The 20,307-nt window shown below is 36.9% G+C and overlaps 1 protein-coding gene and 2 long non-coding RNA genes across 3 annotated transcripts; all 3 read right to left on the bottom strand.

Annotated features, from left to right (window-relative positions):
• Positions 1-8,136: 8,136 nt before the first annotated feature.
• Positions 8,137-8,896, bottom strand: LOC110905923. The gene has a single exon (XM_022151334.2). It carries the CDS (start codon positions 8,776-8,778, stop codon positions 8,188-8,190), a length of 591 nt encoding a protein of 196 aa, XP_022007026.1. The 5' UTR covers positions 8,779-8,896; the 3' UTR covers positions 8,137-8,187.
• An 863-nt stretch (positions 8,897-9,759) lies between these two features.
• LOC110903838 lies at positions 9,760-12,963 on the bottom strand. Its single transcript, XR_002572194.2, has 2 exons — positions 11,163-12,963; positions 9,760-11,035 (listed from the first exon to the last, which is right to left on the bottom strand). It is a non-coding gene; the product is annotated as an uncharacterized LOC110903838 (long non-coding RNA).
• Positions 12,964-16,625: 3,662 nt separating this feature from the next.
• Positions 16,626-18,973, bottom strand: LOC110905922. The gene is made up of 5 exons (XR_002573524.2): positions 18,732-18,973; positions 18,520-18,594; positions 17,375-17,564; positions 16,882-17,005; positions 16,626-16,764 (listed from the first exon to the last, which is right to left on the bottom strand). It is a non-coding gene; the product is annotated as an uncharacterized LOC110905922 (long non-coding RNA).
• Positions 18,974-20,307: the final 1,334 nt, after the last annotated feature.

Here is a 20,307-nt window from a genome sequence, read left to right as displayed (position 1 = left end):
CGTGTTTCAGATTTTTATGAAAATCGGGCAGAGTTTCCTCTGTTTTTGGACGATCCCGATAACTAAGTGTCAATTTATTTTTCAAAATTCAACCAATAATCCAATAATATAAGCAATCTATATAAACTTTTCGTCAAGTATAAAAAAAATAAACTAATATTTAATCAATTCGGGTCGAGCTCGGGTCGCGTATAAGTCTAAAATCTAATGTAAACTGGCGTAATAACAACTTGCTACGCCTAAACTTTACCGGGTCTTGCGTGTTGACTGCTGTTGACCGGCTGACTGAGTTGACTGAGTTGACTCGGTTTGACCGAGTAAAACCGAGTTTATCCAAACTTTGACCAGCTTTGACCGTGCTTTGACTGAGTTTGACCGAGACCCAAATGTTGACCCGAAAACCCGAACGAAATATGAGTTGACCGAGCATTGACTGCTTTTGACTCGTGTCGCCTGAGTTGACTCGGTTTGACCAAGTCAAACCGAGTTGAGCCAATTCTGAACCGAAACTGAATCGGACTACTGTGAACTCGAACAAACCACATACATCAGTGTCTTGAACAGGCTGAGATAGAAGAGAAAAACAAATAGCAGACCCCCACCTCAGACGTATCTTTCCGGCGGCCACCACCATCGTCACCAACGACATCAAAACCCCAAAAAAAATATTCATCAGTGTAGAATCACAAGATTTTTCGAATCTGAACAAAATAACGCCACTTACCAGAAAGATAAATGGCCTCGGTTGCTTGTCGGCATCATCATTATCTTGATAGCCAGTTATCACCGGAGTGTAGCTCTTGTGACCCGCGACTGCCCTCAACAACCTCACCATCGCCGGCCGTCGGCAACGAGAGACAAAACCACCGCCTCCGCTGTCGTGGCTCCGCTGCCGCCGCCGTGACGGCGCTGCTCCTCTGTCTCCGATTCTCCAATCTCCTCCCTCTCTCTCTCCATGCTTCTCTCTCTCTCTCTCTCTCTCTCTCTCTCTCTCTCTTCTGATTCATCATCGTGCCACCACCAGGCGGTGGTGGTGGCGTCGGACGTCACACAGATCGCAGAAAAGGGGTGTTGCAGGTTGTTGTGGAGTATAGCTCGCTTGCCGGAGAAGAAGGGGAGCCGGCAACCGTCTCCGGTCACCGAAACCGAGAGAAAAAGAAGGAGAATCAAGGGGGGTGTGGCTGGTTAAATTTTGTTTGTGAAGATGGGGATTTTCCATGTGCTTGTTGATGTAATCGAGAGAAAGATGAGAGTGATGATGTTGTTTCATGTGTGCATTTGAGGATATAAAGCTCAGTATGTGTAGAGAAGGTGATAATAAGGGTTAGGGCTTGGATAATGTTCAGACAAAGTGAGAGAGAAATGGACGTGGTGTGCGGCTGTTGTTGTGTAGTTAGGGTTTCAAATGACCAACAACAATGAGATAAGTGTTTATATACTAGGTCTTACAAGTGGGCTTGGGCCCCAGGCCCACAAGCCCGTTTCGTGCGGCCTGATATGTTTTGGAAGCCCGTTTTCACACCCGAGTTCCGTAAAATGTCGTAAAATAAAATCTTGGAGTCGAAGCGTTTAAAAATTTCATCGGATATCGATATGACGCGTATCTTTGTCGTTTGCGCTAAATCGCGTAAACTGCTTCATTTGTCGTTTTTAGATCCATTTTTCGATCAGTTTTCAACGGCGAGCATTATAATTCAAAACGAAGCTAAATTTTATCGTAATATATTAATATCGAGACGAAATTCGAGTCAGGTGATTCGTTTCTTCGTTGATTGTCGGTGCGTTACTGTTTCCACGTTTTTCGTTCACGTTTGTGTTTTGCGTCGTTCGAAAGCATGAATATTTCGCAAAACGAAATCCTATATATAAATTATATGTAAAAATTTTATAATTGTCGGCGTTGTCTGTATTTTGTACGACGTCAGTTCGTATTCGTTTAATATTCAACGGTTTTTTCGTAGATCGTCATTCGCGCACTGTAAAGCCGGTTAGACGTTCCTAGGCACTTCAAAGGACTAATTAAGTTAATTCGTGCCATAAACACTATTTATTATCATCTAAATATTTGCTAATTGCATATTTAGAAGCCGTTAATTACCGGTTGTCACACTCCACACCCCATAGTCTAATCTTATGTTATGGCAAATTAACAAATAGTTTATTACTTTTAGAAACTTTAAGTAAGAGTCAAGATAATTGTCACACCCCAACCGATGGCGGAATCATCGGGACATGGCACTGAGCGAAACAGATTGTCCAGAAGTTTCCATAACAATTATCATCACTATTTAGTTTAAATAACACGTCCCATACCGTGTTCCAAATAACAAACAAATTATTACAGATAACTACTAGTCAAATATCCTGTTCCGACAACTCAGATTTAAATAAATAACAATTAAATATTGTTCAAATGCTCCTAAAGACCCAACCTGACAAGATCTACAGACAACTATGCTCTAGTTGTTTTTTCCTGACAGACAACTATTTGTTGGGGGCCTCTAGAGCTTTATTCTAGCCTCGCTTTCCTAGCAAGCAAACATCTTAAACACCTGTCACATACGTTAAAATAAAGTCAATAAATATAATGTAAAGGTGAGCATACAAGTTTGATAATAGCATAATAGAGTTCGAATAGTTTACGCATAACCAGCAAGTACACAGAGGAAAACGAAGCATGTTAATTATCGACATGGATCTATCGATACCAATGAATGCGGGTTGATTGTCCGAGACAGTTCGCAATACATGATTACCATCGTAATCCATGCAAGTAATTGTCCTTAACAACCCTCGTGTGAACGGGTGCTGAGTCCAAACTATAGTACTACGTCGTTAAGGCAGGTAGACAGCATTCCACGTGTAAACACAATCAACAAGCATTCATTTAGTCACGTAATACATGCATATTGGTTAGCGTTAAAATAACTTGAGTAGTGTGATCGAATGTGTTTTGATATAAGTAACGTATGTAACACCCAAAAGTGCTGAAAGCAAAAAGGGATCGACTATACTCACGGCGATTGATTGATGGATTGAAGGGAGCGCTTGAGAGTAGGGTTAGCCTGAACAGTTCGATAGCATAACGATGAATACACGTAAAATGGAAACAAGTGTAAGTGGGTCGAACAGCCTGTTCGATCGAACAGCAGGTTCGATCGAACGGGTTGTTCGTTCGGCTGGAAGATCCGTTCGGACAGTCTGTTCGATCGGCCGGTAGGCTCGATCGGTTGGACTGTTTGAGTGGATCGTTTCTTCCTTTGAGTAGGATGCGTTTGTGTATGATGGTCTGACATTTTGAAGTTTTCGTTGTAGTATTTGAGAACACTGAAGTGTTCTTACCTTTCAGGTCGATCGATCGAACGGTCTGTTCGATCGGCCGGCTTAACCGATCGGTTAGGAACTTCAGTAGTAGTCCTCAGCAGGATGTCACTCGATCGAGCATGCTCGATCGAACAGCATGCTCGATCGGGTGGCTTTCCAATACGTCAAACGAATTGAAAATCGATTAACGCTTGAAGCATAGTATCTCATGATCCGATGAGTAATGTTTACCAAACGGCTCGTTCGATCGGACATCACCTCGTTCAATACTATACTTCATGGAATTGTCAAAGTGTGGGGCCATATGCTAGCCGATCGGCTGGCCTGGTCGATCGGCTGACATGTCCGACCGGTTGGGCTGTTTGTTCGGACAGCCTAACCGTTCGGTCAGCATCCTGACCTGGTCGGCCTGTTCATCTAACACTTGGCTGTTTTGGTTATTTGACGTTATTTCGAGGTAGTTTGACAACAAGCTAAACCATGGAACTTTCGTCCTTACTTGTTTCCCCTGCTCGGACAGGAATCACCCAAGTCCGGCCGGTGAACGGTTCGGAACGGCAGTTTAACATTTAACCCGAAGTCGGTGGACCTCGTAGATAGAATTCGAATCTTGAATCACTCATCCACTAGAATGATCGGTGAGTTGACTCAAGCTCCGTTTCTACCGGTTTGAAGGCATTGAGTGTAAAAGAGTTGAAAGAAAGTTTGGAAATCCTTCTTTCAATCCTTCACACCATGTAAATGTTCAGATCTTTGATAGATCTTAGTTTGCTTATGTGGAAATCGGTTAGATCCGAGCTATTCATGGTGGATTGAGGCCAGAACATAATGTTCTTGAAGAACACCATGATGACATCATCCTAGAATGCTTAGATCTTGATGATTTCACGGTTAGAAATCAAGATTCGAAAGATAGAAAGGTGTAGGAGTGTGCATTGATCAAGAAAGTACAAGATTTAGGATAAAAACTTACCGGAATTGGAAAAAATCTGAGAAAAGAAGGGGAGCACGAGCTGGTCGGTGAGAGAGTTTCCAAAAGTGGAAAGAATGACAATGACAGCCCTATTTATAGGCTTCCCAAAGAGTAAAGGGCTGGCCAATCGGCCAGGCATCCCGATCGGACAGCCTGCTCGATCGGACAGTCCGTCCGATCGGCTGGGCTGTTCGATCGGCTGACAGCCTGATCGATCCACAGCTTGGTTCGAGTGTTCGGTGCGACGATTTTAGATATTTCGACTTCGATTGAAGACGATACGAGTACGGTAGAGTTTCCTATTCAAATTACTTTCAGTCCCAATCACTATATCTAACATACAATCATCTATATTTCACCCTATCCTTACGTTACCATTCGTCATAATTCGATTTCGATTGCATTCGATTTGAGTTTCGAGTTTTTATTCGAGTTTCGATTGATTCGATTGATCACCACACAAAACATAAAGTAAACACGCACAGGTAACACATAAGGCACACACACACGTATAACAACAACCAAAGTTCGCGTAATTCGAGATTCGAGTTCGATGACGGTTGGATCGGTTTGATTACTGATTAGTTAACTTTATCGCATTGTTACTTCCTACTATTCACAGTCGTAAATCGGTTCGCGTCGATTAAACATTCGATTACTTCGATTCATTCTGGTTAACAACACTTACTCCACATAATACAAGTAAAACATAAAATAGACTAATTACAGTCAAAGAAGTCAAAGTTGACTTGGACTTTGACTTTGACTTTGACATTTGAAAACACGTGGTGTTACAATAATACTCGGTAAGGTAAATATTTGAATTCTTGATGGATTTTGACTAAGACCACCCGTAGTGGGGCGTTTTTTTTAAAAAAAAAATTGAAAAAAAACGTCCCAAAACGCCCCCCACCCCATTACACCCCGCGTTTTGGGGCGTTATTTTTGGAAAAAATGGTTTTGGGCGTTTGAATTAAAACGCCGAAGTTGCAATTGCATGTGGGCCACTTTTGAGCTATGCACCAATCCCTTTTGAGGATATCTGACAATTCTTATATGTGCATTGACTTTTGAGGATATTTTTGGAAAGTGCTTTTTTTTTTTAATAATTGAATGGGGCATTATGGGGCATTATACCCACTACACTACTTTTGCTATAATGCCCCATCGCTGACTAGGACGCCACGTGTCGGATAATGCCCCATGGTGGGGGCATTATAACCCACTACCACTACACATGGTCTAATGCTATAAATTTGAATGTAAATAAAACAAACATATCGAACTAAAAGACTATCAAACTCAATCCGGTACCGGCTTTTGGTGTTTTATGTATCAGGCTGGTGCTGTTTTTTGTCTTCATGTACCGATAACGAACTGGTATTTTCGATACAAATACTGGTTGACACAAAACTTATAAGCTAAAAAAGTAAAGAAAATAACAAATTTTATAATATTAAAACTTTATTATATTATAATGTTTTAAAACACATTTCATTTCGTTTTATTTTTAATATATAGACAATATATAGACAATTGTGTTACGGTTAACACTAATTTATAAAAAAGAATGATAGTCAAATATTCAGTTGCAAGCAATGTAGTTGTCGGATAAAATGGTTATTTTGATTAGAATTAAGCTAAAATGTAAGTTTGGTGATTCATTCGACAATTTGAATGAAAATGATTTCATTTGACCAAAAATACTTTAAAACTTATTTTCTTAAATTTAAGATATGGTGGGCTTAAAAGTTAAAACTAAAGGGATCGTGTCAGTTGAAAATAAATTATTAAAATTCAAATCCAATCATGTTGTGTTTATACATAAACACATAGATGCATGTAACATCTGGCGTTGAACCGGTCATATAGTTGATAAAATTGGTTGCAAGATGTGCTTAAACAGTCATACTACTTGAAAATTGGTTTACTTTTAGTTGTTCAAATTTTTTTCATATAAAAATTGCATGTATATTCTTTTTTATTCTATATGTAACAAAATTAATTAAATAAAATAAATTTAAAAGAGTTTGAGTAAATTGCCAAAATCGTTCCTGTGGTTTTATATTTGCCGGTTTCATCTAGATATCCTCAACTTAACAGAAAAAATAAACTAAGTTAGTAGTTTGGATGAAAATGGCAAAAAATTACAAACGTTGGGGGCAATTTGGTAAAAAAATGTCATTTTGGACGAAAATGACAAACCTGCCCAAACCTTAAGGACGATTTTGGCAATTAACTCAAAAAGGTTTTAACTATCTTCTTCACGCTTGTTACTGGGACTCCCTCTCCTTTGCGCCTCATAACGCCTCTTAGAATTGGTGTTTGGCGTCCTAATAGGCTTAGGTGACATTAGAATGACTAACTAAAAATTGATTAATTAATAATTTATATGAATAAATAAAGTGTCAAATCTCCCTAGAAAGAAAAACCAAAATAGAAAGATCCTTTTGCCATCAAATTTTATCTTCTCGCTTTCTTATAAATATGATTGGACATTTAGACGTGTATCTTTTGGGTCAATCATCTTACGATCCATTCTCAACTCAATGATGAATACTCCAAAATCATAATAATTTTCTCGTTCTATTATCTCACGGTAAATTCAACTTCTAGAACAGGGTTACTGCGTCAAAGTTCATGTTTTTCCTTTTTACAACCCATAAGGGTATAGGGAGTAGTTAGACACTTGAAATAGGTAAACTTCCAAATCACCCAATCAAATATTGCCACGTCATTTTACCTATTCTTTTTACCTATTTCTCAAAAACGTTGGCGGCGGTTTACCTAATGGGGTTTAGGTAAACTATTTCAAAAAAAAAAGAGGAAAATGTGTGATTGGTTGAGAAGAATTGGACCCCACCACACACCCTCTCTCTCCCCCTTTCCTTCACCTTCACCAAATCGGTGAAGGTTCACCGAACAAGCATGGCAAAATCGGTAAACTTTGTCTTGGCGGTGGTTTACCGCATCGGTAAAGTTGTTTGCCGAACTTTACCGATCTCCACTCCGAACATCCTAAAATCTACTTCTTAAGTTTATCTAATACCTGTTTTATCAAACTTGAATTCTATTAGACCATTCATAATAAGGCGACTTAAAAACACCTAAAAATATGTTTACTCAGCCGCCATATCATAAAATACTTATTCTTAAAAACATAAAAAATTCACCCAACAAGAAAAGGAATAATGGATTTTAATAATCCAAACTATTAGGCGTTGGCCGACAACGGTCCAAAAAAAAAACTAGTGGTGGTCCTACATTTTTACATATTGTAAACTAATGAACTTTTACTATAGAACCTTAATTTCTTTTTGTTTCCTTATTCTTTTCGGTTTAGTAAAAGTTCACTGGTTTACAACATATGAAAAGATGGGACCACCACTGGTTATTTTTTTAACTTGGAACCGTTACCGGCCAACGGCTAATAATTAGGATTGTTAAAATCCATTATTCCATAAAAAAACCCAAAAACATTGCTACGTTCTCACCAAAAACTCATCTTTTATTAAAAAAAATGTTTTGATTTAGTGTTATACCAACCCTCTCAGCCACACCCTGCCATGTCTTCCATTTTTTCCCATTTTTGCTGAAAAACAAAGGCTCTAAATATGAGCACAAAAAACAAGTTGCCCAATAGTAAAAACGTTTGATTCATGCCACCTAGACCCCAAAATGCACAAATACAGTAAAAACTTGATAAATTAATACTCGATTATTTAATAAACTCTCTAAAATAATATTTTTTGTCGGTCCCGACTCGGGGATAGGGTGCTAAATTAATAATTCGCTAAAATTATAAGATAATACATTTTTGATAATTTCTTTAGACCCCATATAAAATATAAATTAATAATTCCTTATATATAGCATATTACATGAATGATTTATGAAGGTTTCTTGAAAAATGACTCAATTGTCTTTTGTTTTTTGTTGAAATCAATTTCCCCTTGAATCTCGTCTCTAATTTTCCTTAGCATGGCAAGAACTTTTGGTATTGTTTTCTCATAGCTCAACAAGAAATTGTTCAATGTGATTGCCGCTTTAATAGCTTCGTTTCGCGAAGGGGGCTCCATTGTAGAACTTTCATCATCTTCTTCATCGATATCATCTTTATTAATTCCAATAACGCTTTCAATAATTTCTTCATCAGTCAACAACTGTGCAACTACATTTTCTTCTGGGTGAGTCAGAACATCTTCGACATCCATTGCATTGCGATAACCCAACTCTTTGATCAAATTCTGGAGTTCTTGAGTGCTTTCACCACCTTCATCTGAGTTCTCAAAAGTCATGTTATCTGTTGATCGAAGTTTACAATGACGAAAGCAGTTCGCAATTGTATTTGCACGAACATCCATAGTCCATGCTGAAATTGCAAGATTCATTGCATCTAATACATTTATTTTTGCTGGATTTGTAACCCCTAATTCATAACCCTCCAAAAGACTTCTATAAAATCGACGACGATAATGCATCTTAAAAGCTCGTATGATCCCCGCGTCACAAGGTTGAATTTTTGAAGTTGTGTTTGGTGGCAAAAAAAATAATTCAACATTTCGTAATCCTTCAATAATTTTTTGGATGAACAGGGCAATTATCCACAATCAAGAGAATTAAATGAAAGCTTGAAAGGTGTTTGTAAACTAAGTATTCTACTATATATTAATAAAATATTAATTAATATATAAATTAATAATCATTAATTTATCGATTAATTAATAACTCTTTTAATTAATAAATTTTGGTGGTCCTAAGTGTATTATTTTATAGAGTTTCTACTGTATTTCCTATTGGGCATGCTCTAAACACCTTATATTCAGTGGCGCAGCTTATTGCGAATCGAGGGGTGCACCCCCCCTCCCCCCCCCCCCCCCACACACACACACATGTTTCGGTTAGAAGTGTAAAATTTATGATTTTGCGTCCGAAATTCTAATATTATATAGGATCGTTCCCCCAATTATTTTGCCTAAATATTTATACAATATATAAATTACGTCCCATGACTTCCCGCCCCTACGGAACTTTTAATCAAGCTCTGTCACTGCTTATATCACTAGGTCAAGAAGTTATCAACAAAATTTATGTTAATTACGTTATTAATACATGAACAATATCCATCAATCAACATTTGAAAAGGGTCATGATTATTTGTGTGTTAAATTACTAGTTTGCATTATATTTCATGTGTGAAACATGCCCCATTCCAAACTTGGATGCTGATGCTATGTCCCATAAACAATGACTTCAATTAAATAGTTGAATACTTTATTCCTTTCTCCCATTCTAGTGGTGGTCAACTTCACCGCTTATACAACTTTGACTTCATATTTCTTTCATTTAGCTATATTCTATACACCTCCCAACCCCACTCATCATTGATCCCTTTCACATCCCTTTTAATAATGAACGTAACACACATTAAACACATTAATATATAGATATCCATAAAAAAATTAACTAAATAATATATATTATTAGGGATCCTAAAAGAAGTCCATCGTATTTGAAAAAACTTGAAAAGACTTTTGTACCACACATCTCTCTAAGCTTTTCGTAATATACATATACGAATAGTTTAAAATTCACTATACTAGGTAGATTCGCCCGCGCTTCGCGGCGGGATACTCTTTTTCCCTAATATCATTTGACGCAACACGTTTGAAGAGTTATAATCGAATACAATTTTTAGGCATTTGAAAGTATGCAAACTAAGAACCTAGGCTTTTAAAAGCCACCTGCTCTACTTGTTTCAATAGCTATACACTGTTTTGTTCCAAATGACATTTGCAGCTCTCAGAGAACATAAAAAGGGACCTTCAACTCCGTCAACAAACCCATCCATTTGGTAATCAGCACTGTGTACCAACAGATTAACCATTAACATGGTTATAGCTGAGCTGGTGTGTTAAGTGTTAACAATAAAATGCAATCCACTATCTAAATCCGTAATGTTACACCAATTATAGTTACCTATGAAATACAACCTGGCAGTTTCACCTGCTGACCTGTTACCTTACAATTGGACCACTTTTACTGATTAAATAAAAGTTACACCTTGATTTGTTACAATCAACGAAATGCAACCTGCAACTCACTTGGCCTTGCAATATATCATGTTATCAATCAAGATTCAACAAAAGACCTGTTATCCCAAAAGCACAAAACAACAACATTGTAGAAGAACTATATACACTGAAGGACCCAGGGATTATTTTTTGGGGGTGCGAACGAAAGGTTCAACCAAATTTTCAAGGGGTGAAGTCGGGATTTTTACCTCGAAAATACATTAAATTTTTTTTTTCAAGTGGGGCGCCCGCCCACCCAAGCCAAAGCTTGGGTCCGCCCTTGACTATATAGCTTTTAGCAATAAAGAAAAAGCAACGCTCAGTTAAGGGCTTAACTAATAGACAATTTAGACATAATATTTTGATAACAGCCATGAGATCATCTCATAAGAAGATGTGCTTTCTAAATAATTAGAGTTGCTCTCTTTCTAATATATATCATATAATATGTGTTACAATATTACAAAACAATCGAAAATTTTCCTACCCTGTATCTTTTGTCCTTTTTTATATGAATATAATAAAAAAACTGTATAGAAAATAGTTCCTCCATGAGAACAAAAAAATTGCTTTTGCAAGTGTATGTAAAATTAGTTCCTCAATCTAACCTGTACTTGAAGAGCAGCCTCCCGTCCAAGTGTGAACATCTGTACAGTCCACGTTCCTTTAGAGAGACGAAAATTAGTTAGCTAAGAAATAAATGTAAAACCATTTGAAAACAAATTCAAATAGAAATTCGACACCCAAGTACTTATATTCTTGAGACCATTTACAAGATTTTAGGATCTTACCAAACTAATTCCGTAGAAAAAATTCCTCTTCAGTCCAATGCACACCATGTTTACCTTTGGTTTATTTTCTTTTTTTTTTTTCTTTTTGGGTGGGAGTGTGGGTGAAGAAGATGGGAAAATATGGTTTGGGGTTGGGTATTTATAGGTATAAAATGTGATTAAAAAAATTTGGTTTGGCATAGCGGCTACCCCAAACGGCTACTTTGAACCACCAACCACAGCCTGCCATGTCACCCAGCCCCTCCGCCCCACGCCAGGTACAATCTCCACGCCAAGAGGACAACGCCAAACCCAACTTTGAGCTGGGGTGGTGTAGCCAGCGTTAAACCCCTTTCACCGCCCCAACCCACGTCCCACACCCCATAGTCTTATGAAGTTTCCCAGTTACTTGTAAGTTTTCATTTTTTTAATGAATTATAACCACCGGATACCCATGGATTTCCGGCCAGAGCTTCTCACCGGAGAGCCTCCATCTACATTTGGTTTCCTCTTTAGGTTTCTTCACCGGAACAGATGAAGGAACATGATGTAGTTGGCCAGATATTACGATGGTAGATAGGTGTTGCATAAACCCGATTCCGAGCGGTACCAGCTACCACCTACCAGACCGTTCAGATCTAACAACGGTGGTGGAACCTCTATCGACTTCCCACCACCAAAAAAACACACCGCAAACAAACCCTTTGTCTCAACCCCCGGCACCGATGTGCCGGCCGAAAGCCTAATTTTGTACCTTTTTCCTCATCAAACCCCATCACAACCGCCGTCATATACCACCACCACAGTAAACAGAGAAACCAAAATCCACCATAAACAAACAAAAAAACCATAGTTCCACTCCAACTGTCTGATGAAGGATACACCTCAGATAGAAAAAGAGATCACAAAAATGGCGGTAGATAATAACGCGTGTCAAGGTTTAAGCCCACATAATAACACGTGTTTGTTGGGATTGGAACTCAAACCCAACGAAACAATTTACCGGTGTTAACCTAACCGTTAAAAGACTATTCATCACCATAAAACAGCACCTCAAGCAATCATTAACCACTGTGATCTTATTTTCTTAGCAATTTTCCTTATAAAAATCAAATTTATGTCAGCCAAACGCGACGCCACGCCAACAAAAGCAAACATAAATCTAATTGACAAAACAAAGCACCGGTCACAGTAGTCAGAGCAGCATCACACACTCATTAGAATTCACAAATCAAGCACAAATTCTAATACCTAAACAGAAATATCGAACCTTAGAAAGAACGGGAGGACGGACGACAGCAGAGGCATTTCCGTAATTCCCAATCTCTCATCGGCAACTCCTCCATCTCCACCCTCCACGCCTCTTGCTAGCCATATTCCGGGTTCTGTGACTCACACTGGTCTTTTAGGCTTAGGAACCCACCAGAATGTCGAGCGAATCCTAGAAGCCACAGCTGTCACGGTCGCCGTCAACCACCACCATGGGTGGCCGGTCGGAGACGTGGCCGGTTTTTCCATCACCGCCGTCCTCTGTCTCTGCCTATCGCTGCTCTATCTCTCTCTCTTACTACGAAAGAGAATGGAAAATGGGAAGCGGAACCGTTAACCACCACCGCCTTATACCGTTTGCCGCGTCAAAACCACCCAACCATCATCACCGCCAAGAGGGTGGCCAGCTGAAGACGATAGCTCTGCTCTCTCTCGCCACCTCTTATCTGTGTCTCTCTCTCTAAACCCTAATCTATGTTCATACAGCAAAAGAAAAGGATGGGAAGATGGGTAGCAGTGGAGTTTGGTATTAAAACCCTAAATTGCCCTTCGTTTCTATTCAATGCGTTGTGTTATTAATATATTGGACAATACATATATGTATATTGTCAAATCTTGAATTATACATGTATGTATATAGTCAATTATAAATTATACATATGTGTATATTACGAAAAATTTAGGGAAAATGTGTGATTCAGAATGCTTCTCAAGTTTCTCAATCATATATACTTTTATATAATTATCTATATATATATTTTAAATTTTAAATTAAAATAAAAAATACAGTGCAAATGAACAGTATTTTTAAATTAAAATATTCAATATTTACATAACACATGAGAGGCAATAGTGAGAGTGAATAGTGTCAGGCAGCTGTCTAGCACTTCCTTAGTGGCCCAATAAATTTACGATTTTACCCTATCTTAAAATTACGATTTTGCCTTCAGTATAAATTTATGTTTTTGTCCCCACTTAAAAATAAATTTACGCTTTTACTCCCAGCTAAATATTTCAATTTTTCCCTCGGTTAAAAAAACGATTTTGCCCCGTTTAAATTTACATTTTTGCCATTAGTTTTTTTCCCTTAAAATTACGATTTTGTCATCAGTTCAAAATTATATTTTTACCCCCACTTAAAAATAAATTTCGCTTTTGCTCCCAGCTAAAAATTTCGATTTTGCCCTCGGTTCAAAATTACGATTTTGCCCCGTTTAAATTTACACTTTTACCATTAGTTTTTTTTCTTAAAATTACGATTTTGCCATCAGTTCAAAATTATGTTTTTACCCCCCACTTAAAAATAAATGCATGTTTTTGCTCCCAGCTAAAAATTTCAATTTTGCCCTCGGTTAAAAATTACGTTTTTGCCCTGTTTAAATTTAGAGTTTTGCCATTAGTTTTTTTTTTCTCACACCCAAGTTACAATTTCCCCCCAACTTAAATTTACATTTTCTCCATTGTTTTTGTTTGTTTTCCTGGTTAAATTACAATTTTGCCCCCAGTGTAAATTTGCAGTCATGCCGGCAGGTGCCTGGCACTCCCCCATTGGTCCGTTTAATTTACGATTTCATCCCTGAATTAGAATTATCATCTCACCCTCGGTTCAAAATTATGCTTTTCCATCGTTTTATTTTTTTAGCGAAACTATAAAAGTTTTTTGCTTTAATTGGTTTACTCCATTTAAATTTTTTTCGTGTCAAAGAGCTGCCTGGCACTCGCTAATTAGTCCTGAAAAATTACAGTTTTGCCTTGATCGTTTTAGTTTTTTTCCTAGCAAAATTATAGTTGTGTTTTTTTAATTGATTGAGAATTATTCGGCCATCGCCCCGCAACGCGGGTGGGGCATCAACTAGTTGTATATAAAGACACTAACCAAATAACTAATAAATAAAAAAGAGATGAGTCATAGCCAAACCAGTGGCGGAACTAGAACATTAACTCAGGGGTATCCCAATTTTTTTTTTACCGTACAATCATATAATATTAAAAAAAAACAACAATACATAAATAAAGTAAAACAAATACCTAATAGATTTGTCCTCTTCTTTTTTTTTCATAGCTTGAAATCGTTCCATCACATCGTTGTCTTTTACTTCACGTAAAAAATCATTTTCGACCGCACAAATCATAGTTAACTCTTCAAGTTAATCAAGTTAAACCTAGCTAATTAGTTAACTCTTCAAGTTAGAGGGTCTTTTGCGCCATTTTTGAAACTTGGAATCTCATTATGTAAATTAAAACAAAAGAATTGGAAAGTAAAAATAAATAGTAGACGGCGGGATTCGAAGCCGGGTCTAACTGTAGGAACTGAACACCATTAACCACTCCACCAGTTGCTTGTTTGGTGATCACAACCCGCGTGAAAATCACTTAAGCCGAAAAAGCCGCTGTTTGGTTCCTTCCAAATTGCCGCCAAACACGTAACGCGTAACAGCTCCAAACTTGCCTTCTTTCTTTTCTTCCTGATTTCTTGTAATTGATTTCCTTCCTTATTATACATCCTAAGCACCTAGACCCATTTCATCATCTCATACAATCAATCGCAAATCATTTCCTTAATTCACGAGGCTTTCGAACATTATAAAACCGAATCTCTCACCCTCACCACCAAACGCATCCTTTTCAAAGAAGTCACACACTCGTCGAAGACAACCGGAGTTTACGAAGGAACCCAACTCGTTCTTTCTTTCGTTCCGTTCATCGAGCACGCCGTCGGAAACAAGTCGGAGGAACCAATCGTCGCCAGAGTTACACCGGAGCAACCGAGTTCGCCGGAACGTCTCGAGTCGTCCCCACTGTTTCGGTATAATTTTATCTTGCTTTTATTTCGGTAATCGTGTGTTCGAGTTCGACAGCAATTCCGCGATGATGAGCCAATGACAATCTGTGATTCTGTTCGAGACTTCGACTGTTCGTGTCTTCGTGATACTGATATGATATCCCTGTGTTCGACTTCGACATCAATTGTCGACAATTGTGATCCCTGCATAATTCAATTTGCCGCCCAAATTCCCAATACGTTGTTGGGTTATTTTTTTGGTTATTTGTGCTAACTAATATTGGGCTATCATTTGGTTATTTGGGCCAATATATTCAGAATTATTTGGGCTTAATATCAGTTTCTAAATTTTTTTTTGAGGGGTGTCCTAGTAGTTGTTGAGGGGTATCCTTAGTATAAAAATCGGAAAAAAAAAATTTTTTTTTTACACTACCGGTTAGAAGTTGAGCCTTAGCCCGGGCTACGCCTCCGAGTACACTAGGTCCGCCCCTGAGCCAAACTCATGCTTCGAAATTTTTAACAAACTGAAATTCAGCGTTGAATATAGAGTTGAACTCAAGCTTATAAGAGTTCAAGCTCGTTTTCGCTCGTTTCTAGCCGTAATGTAAACAAATCATGCAAACAAACACTTTAGACATTAGGTTTGTAAGACATGTATTTTTTTTATCTTCTTACTAGGTTAGAGCCCGCGTATACACGCGGTTTAATAAATGAAAATACCTTAAAACTTTAATAGCACTTTGCAAAACTTTTGTGTGAGTTAGGTCGAATTAACCAAGACTTGGTTTTTAGTATAGTTTTTAGCTCGAATCAACGCATGTGAGATTGAACCAAAGTTCCAAGATGATGAAAACATTGGAGCAGCAATATTATCACTTAAAACACATGTGAAACTCAACCTACTTGAATTTGCGCCCAACATCTAGGTTATCTACCCATATATCATATGAGTTTAAACAATATAAATTATATAAATAATAAGTCCATAGATAAATGAAATTACATACTACATTTAAATAATGAAGTTATAGAAATATATAGTTAACAAAAAATAAAGAAATATCTATAAAAACGTACATAATCAATCTCTTACACAATTTCAAGTGTTGGTGAAACTACATTTCCAACACTATTACATCTTCTAAGAACCGATTCAAAGTCGAGTTGGCATATAACCTAAAATATGATAATAAATCAAAAATAAATAATGTTTGTGCATAAATGTAAAAAAAATTATGTGTATCTATACTCTAATGTATCAGATCCCACCCAATATTTACATTGCTAAGTTTTATAGACCACTCAAACCAAGGTAAGTTGGTAGAACTTAGGCTAATAGACTTCCCGTTGCCGGCAGGGGCTCAGGATAGAAGGGGCCGGGGGTGGGGGGGCGCCCGACCCCCCAAACTTTTCGCTCAGTATTGTCTGGTATGTAGTTTTCGTATAGAAGATTTTAGGTATATACGTTTTCGACCCCCGATTTATACTTTTTTAGGTATATACGTTTTCAACCCATCCGGTCGGAAATCTCAAGCTTTATCACTGGTTGCCGGTCAATGACATTTGTCACAGCTGCTCAAGATAAGTCAAGTATGTATTAAAAAACATCTTATAACCATAATTTTCAAACTTAAAACAGTTAAAAGCGGGTGAAATGATATAAACAATTAAAAAGTTGTTCACTCTTACCATAATCTTCACGAGGTCTTACACACAGTGTAGCAAATGGATGGGTCAGGTAGGTTGGATAATGGATCAAAGCATGCAACTTTTAGCATAGGTCGAAGCAAGTCAAATTGGATTGGCCTAAACACTGTCCAAAAATTTAGAAGTTTTAAAATAATTAGTGTCTAATATGATTAAACATTTCACGTTATTTCAATCATAATCTAATTTTTAAATAAAGTGATATAGGAGGTTTTATGCACAAAACAAACACTTTGATTGACCTTTTACCATTTGACATTTTCCTATTTAGCTAACTTTTTTTTTGTTTTACCAGTTTGACCTTTTAGAGATAAAACTTGCACGAATTGACCCATTCACAAGTAAATGCGTCGAAATTGCCACCAATAACTAACAATGAGATCTATCTAAATGAGGGATTACATGAAATAACGACAGCATAGTGTTTGCTCAAGTGAAGAGCAAGACAGCAACATAAGAAACATCAAGTGCATACCTCATGTGTAGAGCAACATAGTGCTTGGCTGCTTGCCCATCCTCTTCATTCAGTTGACCAACTTTTAACCCATTTTAATTATAGGGTCTGTGAATTTTAACACATGGTAGTTTACCCTACATCTAAGCTTTTGCAAATTAGTATCCAACTTGTTTGAAAGTCTGTAATCAAAGTTGCCCGGCTGAACGGCCTGCCAAGAAAGAAAATATGAATTATTTATACTTAATAAAAGTATAAAAACACTATTATATAAAAAACACAGGCTCAAAAAACCTCTTTTTTCAACTATAATATAATTTACCATTAAGCACATCTTGTCTTAAAGACTATAATGTCATGCATTCATTGTTCATGACTAAAAGGGTTGATGCTTTTTATTCGGGAAATATCAAATTATTAACCATCAGAGATAGATCTAAGACGGTCAAGACATTAATGAATAAGTTTAGGGGTCGCTGGATACGGACCAGCAAATTCAAGAAAGTGACCAGAAAAAAATCCTAAAAGACGCGTTCTATGGTCATTGATAATAACGATGTCAACATACATGTTCCCAAAACTGCCCTTCCTCCTCCTTAGCCTTTAGTAGCAGCTTGGACTCTGGTTTTAGTAGTATCTTGTAGAAAGATGAACTTATTTGAATGGATTGGTAAAAATGAAAGTGGATGATGAAGAATATCACAAACCTTTATATGTAGAAATTACCTCACATCATGTTTGCCGTTTGGGTAGCCTTCTTTACAACTAACCCATAAAAGATTCTTAGATTTATCAAACTTCTGATCAAATAGAAACAGAAGTCAAAAGGAGCTGAAATGAACAAATCTTCAATAAAGAAAAGACTTCAATGCATAAATTAACAAAAGGTATAAAAAAGTTGGAAGCACACGAAAATAGTCATCACTCATTCTAAATGTCATAATACTCAAAACACTATATGTTTTTATCATATCATCAGAATAAACAAATAAAAATTGCATTTTTCATCAAACATATTGAATGAAACAAATAATACAGATACATATATATGCATATCAAGATACCCCAAAACTTCATCAATTACCAAGATATCTATATAATGAACATAATAAATGAATCTAAGCAAATTATCAACAATAAGAATCGTACGAAGAAATAAATCATACCTGATTAAGGATTTGACGAGGAGGAAACCATAGCGATCGAGCCATAGTAAATAAACTCTGAGTAAAAGTCCATCACTGGGAGAATCAGGAAGCGGGATGAAGAAATATGTAGATTAGGGTTTCGAACATGAACCAAAATCAGAATAATAACCAATTTCGTACAATTAAAATAACCAAAAATCAATCAGAGCTGATTAGACAATGATTATTACCTGGAGACGGAATCGTGTTGGCGATGAAGAAATCTGAGTGAAACACACACGGACGGTGGAGGAGATGAAGATGATTAGGGTTGTGCCAATTTGATGAAGATTTAGGGTTTGTGACAAAGATTGATTGGCAGAGAAAGTGAGATGGAGAAGAAAATCCGATTTGTTGTTGAAGAAACACACCAAAAAATCTTGTATTTGGAACCCACGATGAATGTAGGGTTTCTGAAGATTTGGGAAGGGCTATCATGCGAATGAAAGATCAAAATTAGGGAAAGAAAAATGGGCTGGATCAAATAGGTGCGCGCTTCAATGAATCCGGGTCAAATTCTAGTTGCGAAAACCAGAAAAAAGAGGAGGGATCGCCACGTGTCCCAAAACAGGTTTCTTTTATTATATAGTATAGATTAACTTATAACCTACCTTAAAAAATTAACATATATAATCTTGAAATATTGATATATATTTATTTAAATAAAGAAGGACATACACATATTTAAAAAGTAATAGGCCTTATATTTCTGTTTGGGACTCGCAATGAATAAAATTTGGTTTTGCAATAAACAATTGGGTTTATTTGGTATTAACAGACCATAAATTAGCAACGTAATTATGCATATAGGTGTTGTATTCCAATACTTTAAGAGTTTTTTTTTTTTAAATGATATTACACTTTTAACCCAAAACTATTTAACTTTTTATTTTTAAAATAAAAGTTTTTCTCTTTTGCAATTTAACCTCACAACTTTTTTTAGTTTCAACTTTGATCCCCCATACTTTTCATATTTCGCAGATTTTTTGTTTTAAATTTTACGAGTTAAAACGGCGTAACGTGTATGCGTGGTTTAAGGTTTTTACGTTTCGTTTACGCTTCGTACTAGATTTTGTGAGTTAACATGGCTCAACATGCGTGTGTGGTTCAACGTTTTTACGTCATCTATTTTTTTCTCATTTGACAGATTCGTTACAACGCGCGGGTCCTAAATCGACTTAATTATTATTTTTTAGGTTTTACCTTGCGGTCTAATATCTTCGCAATAACATGCCGTAACTTCAGTATTGGTTGTCGCTGGCGATGATGTGGCATTGGTATTGTAACACCTTGTAAAATCACGTCCAATGATGTATTGACACGTGTAATAAACCCTAATAAAGTCATACCATGAATTTAAGGGACTAATTTTTCGAAAAATCGAAAAACTTTGATTTTGAAAGGACTAAAAGGGTTAGCATACCTAAAATAAGTTTCTAAATAACCTCTCACGATGATTACATCCACAAATGTGCCACTTGATGATTAAGTGTAGCCGTTTGCGTAATTAATTGAAAGTTTGCGCGATGAAGGGTTAAAAGCGTCAACATGTTAATTCTTACCTCTGAGTGACCTTTTAATAAACCGGGAGCTTCATGATGTTTAAGTATACTCTCGGGAATGCCAAGTAATGGCCATCTAAGGTTTTTATACCTATAAGTAAAGTTACGCGCAACTTTGCAAGTTAGAGGGACTAAAAGTGTCAATATGTTTAATTATACCTCTGAATGACCTTTTAGCAAACCCGAGGCATCGTAATGTTTAATA

The sequence above is a fragment of the Helianthus annuus genome, chromosome 11, assembly GCF_002127325.2.
Source record: "Helianthus annuus cultivar XRQ/B chromosome 11, HanXRQr2.0-SUNRISE, whole genome shotgun sequence".
Classification (NCBI taxonomy): Eukaryota; Viridiplantae; Streptophyta; class Magnoliopsida; order Asterales; family Asteraceae; genus Helianthus; species Helianthus annuus.
The sequence above is the reverse complement of the archived record's forward strand: the minus strand, read 5'-3'. Positions and strand labels throughout refer to the sequence as shown.

Bases quoted from the DNA above. Each gene is read 5' to 3' on its own strand.
- LOC110905923 (XM_022151334.2), bottom strand. From the start codon at position 8,778: ATGCATTATCGTCGTCGATTTTATAGAAGTCTTTTGGAGGGTTATGAA.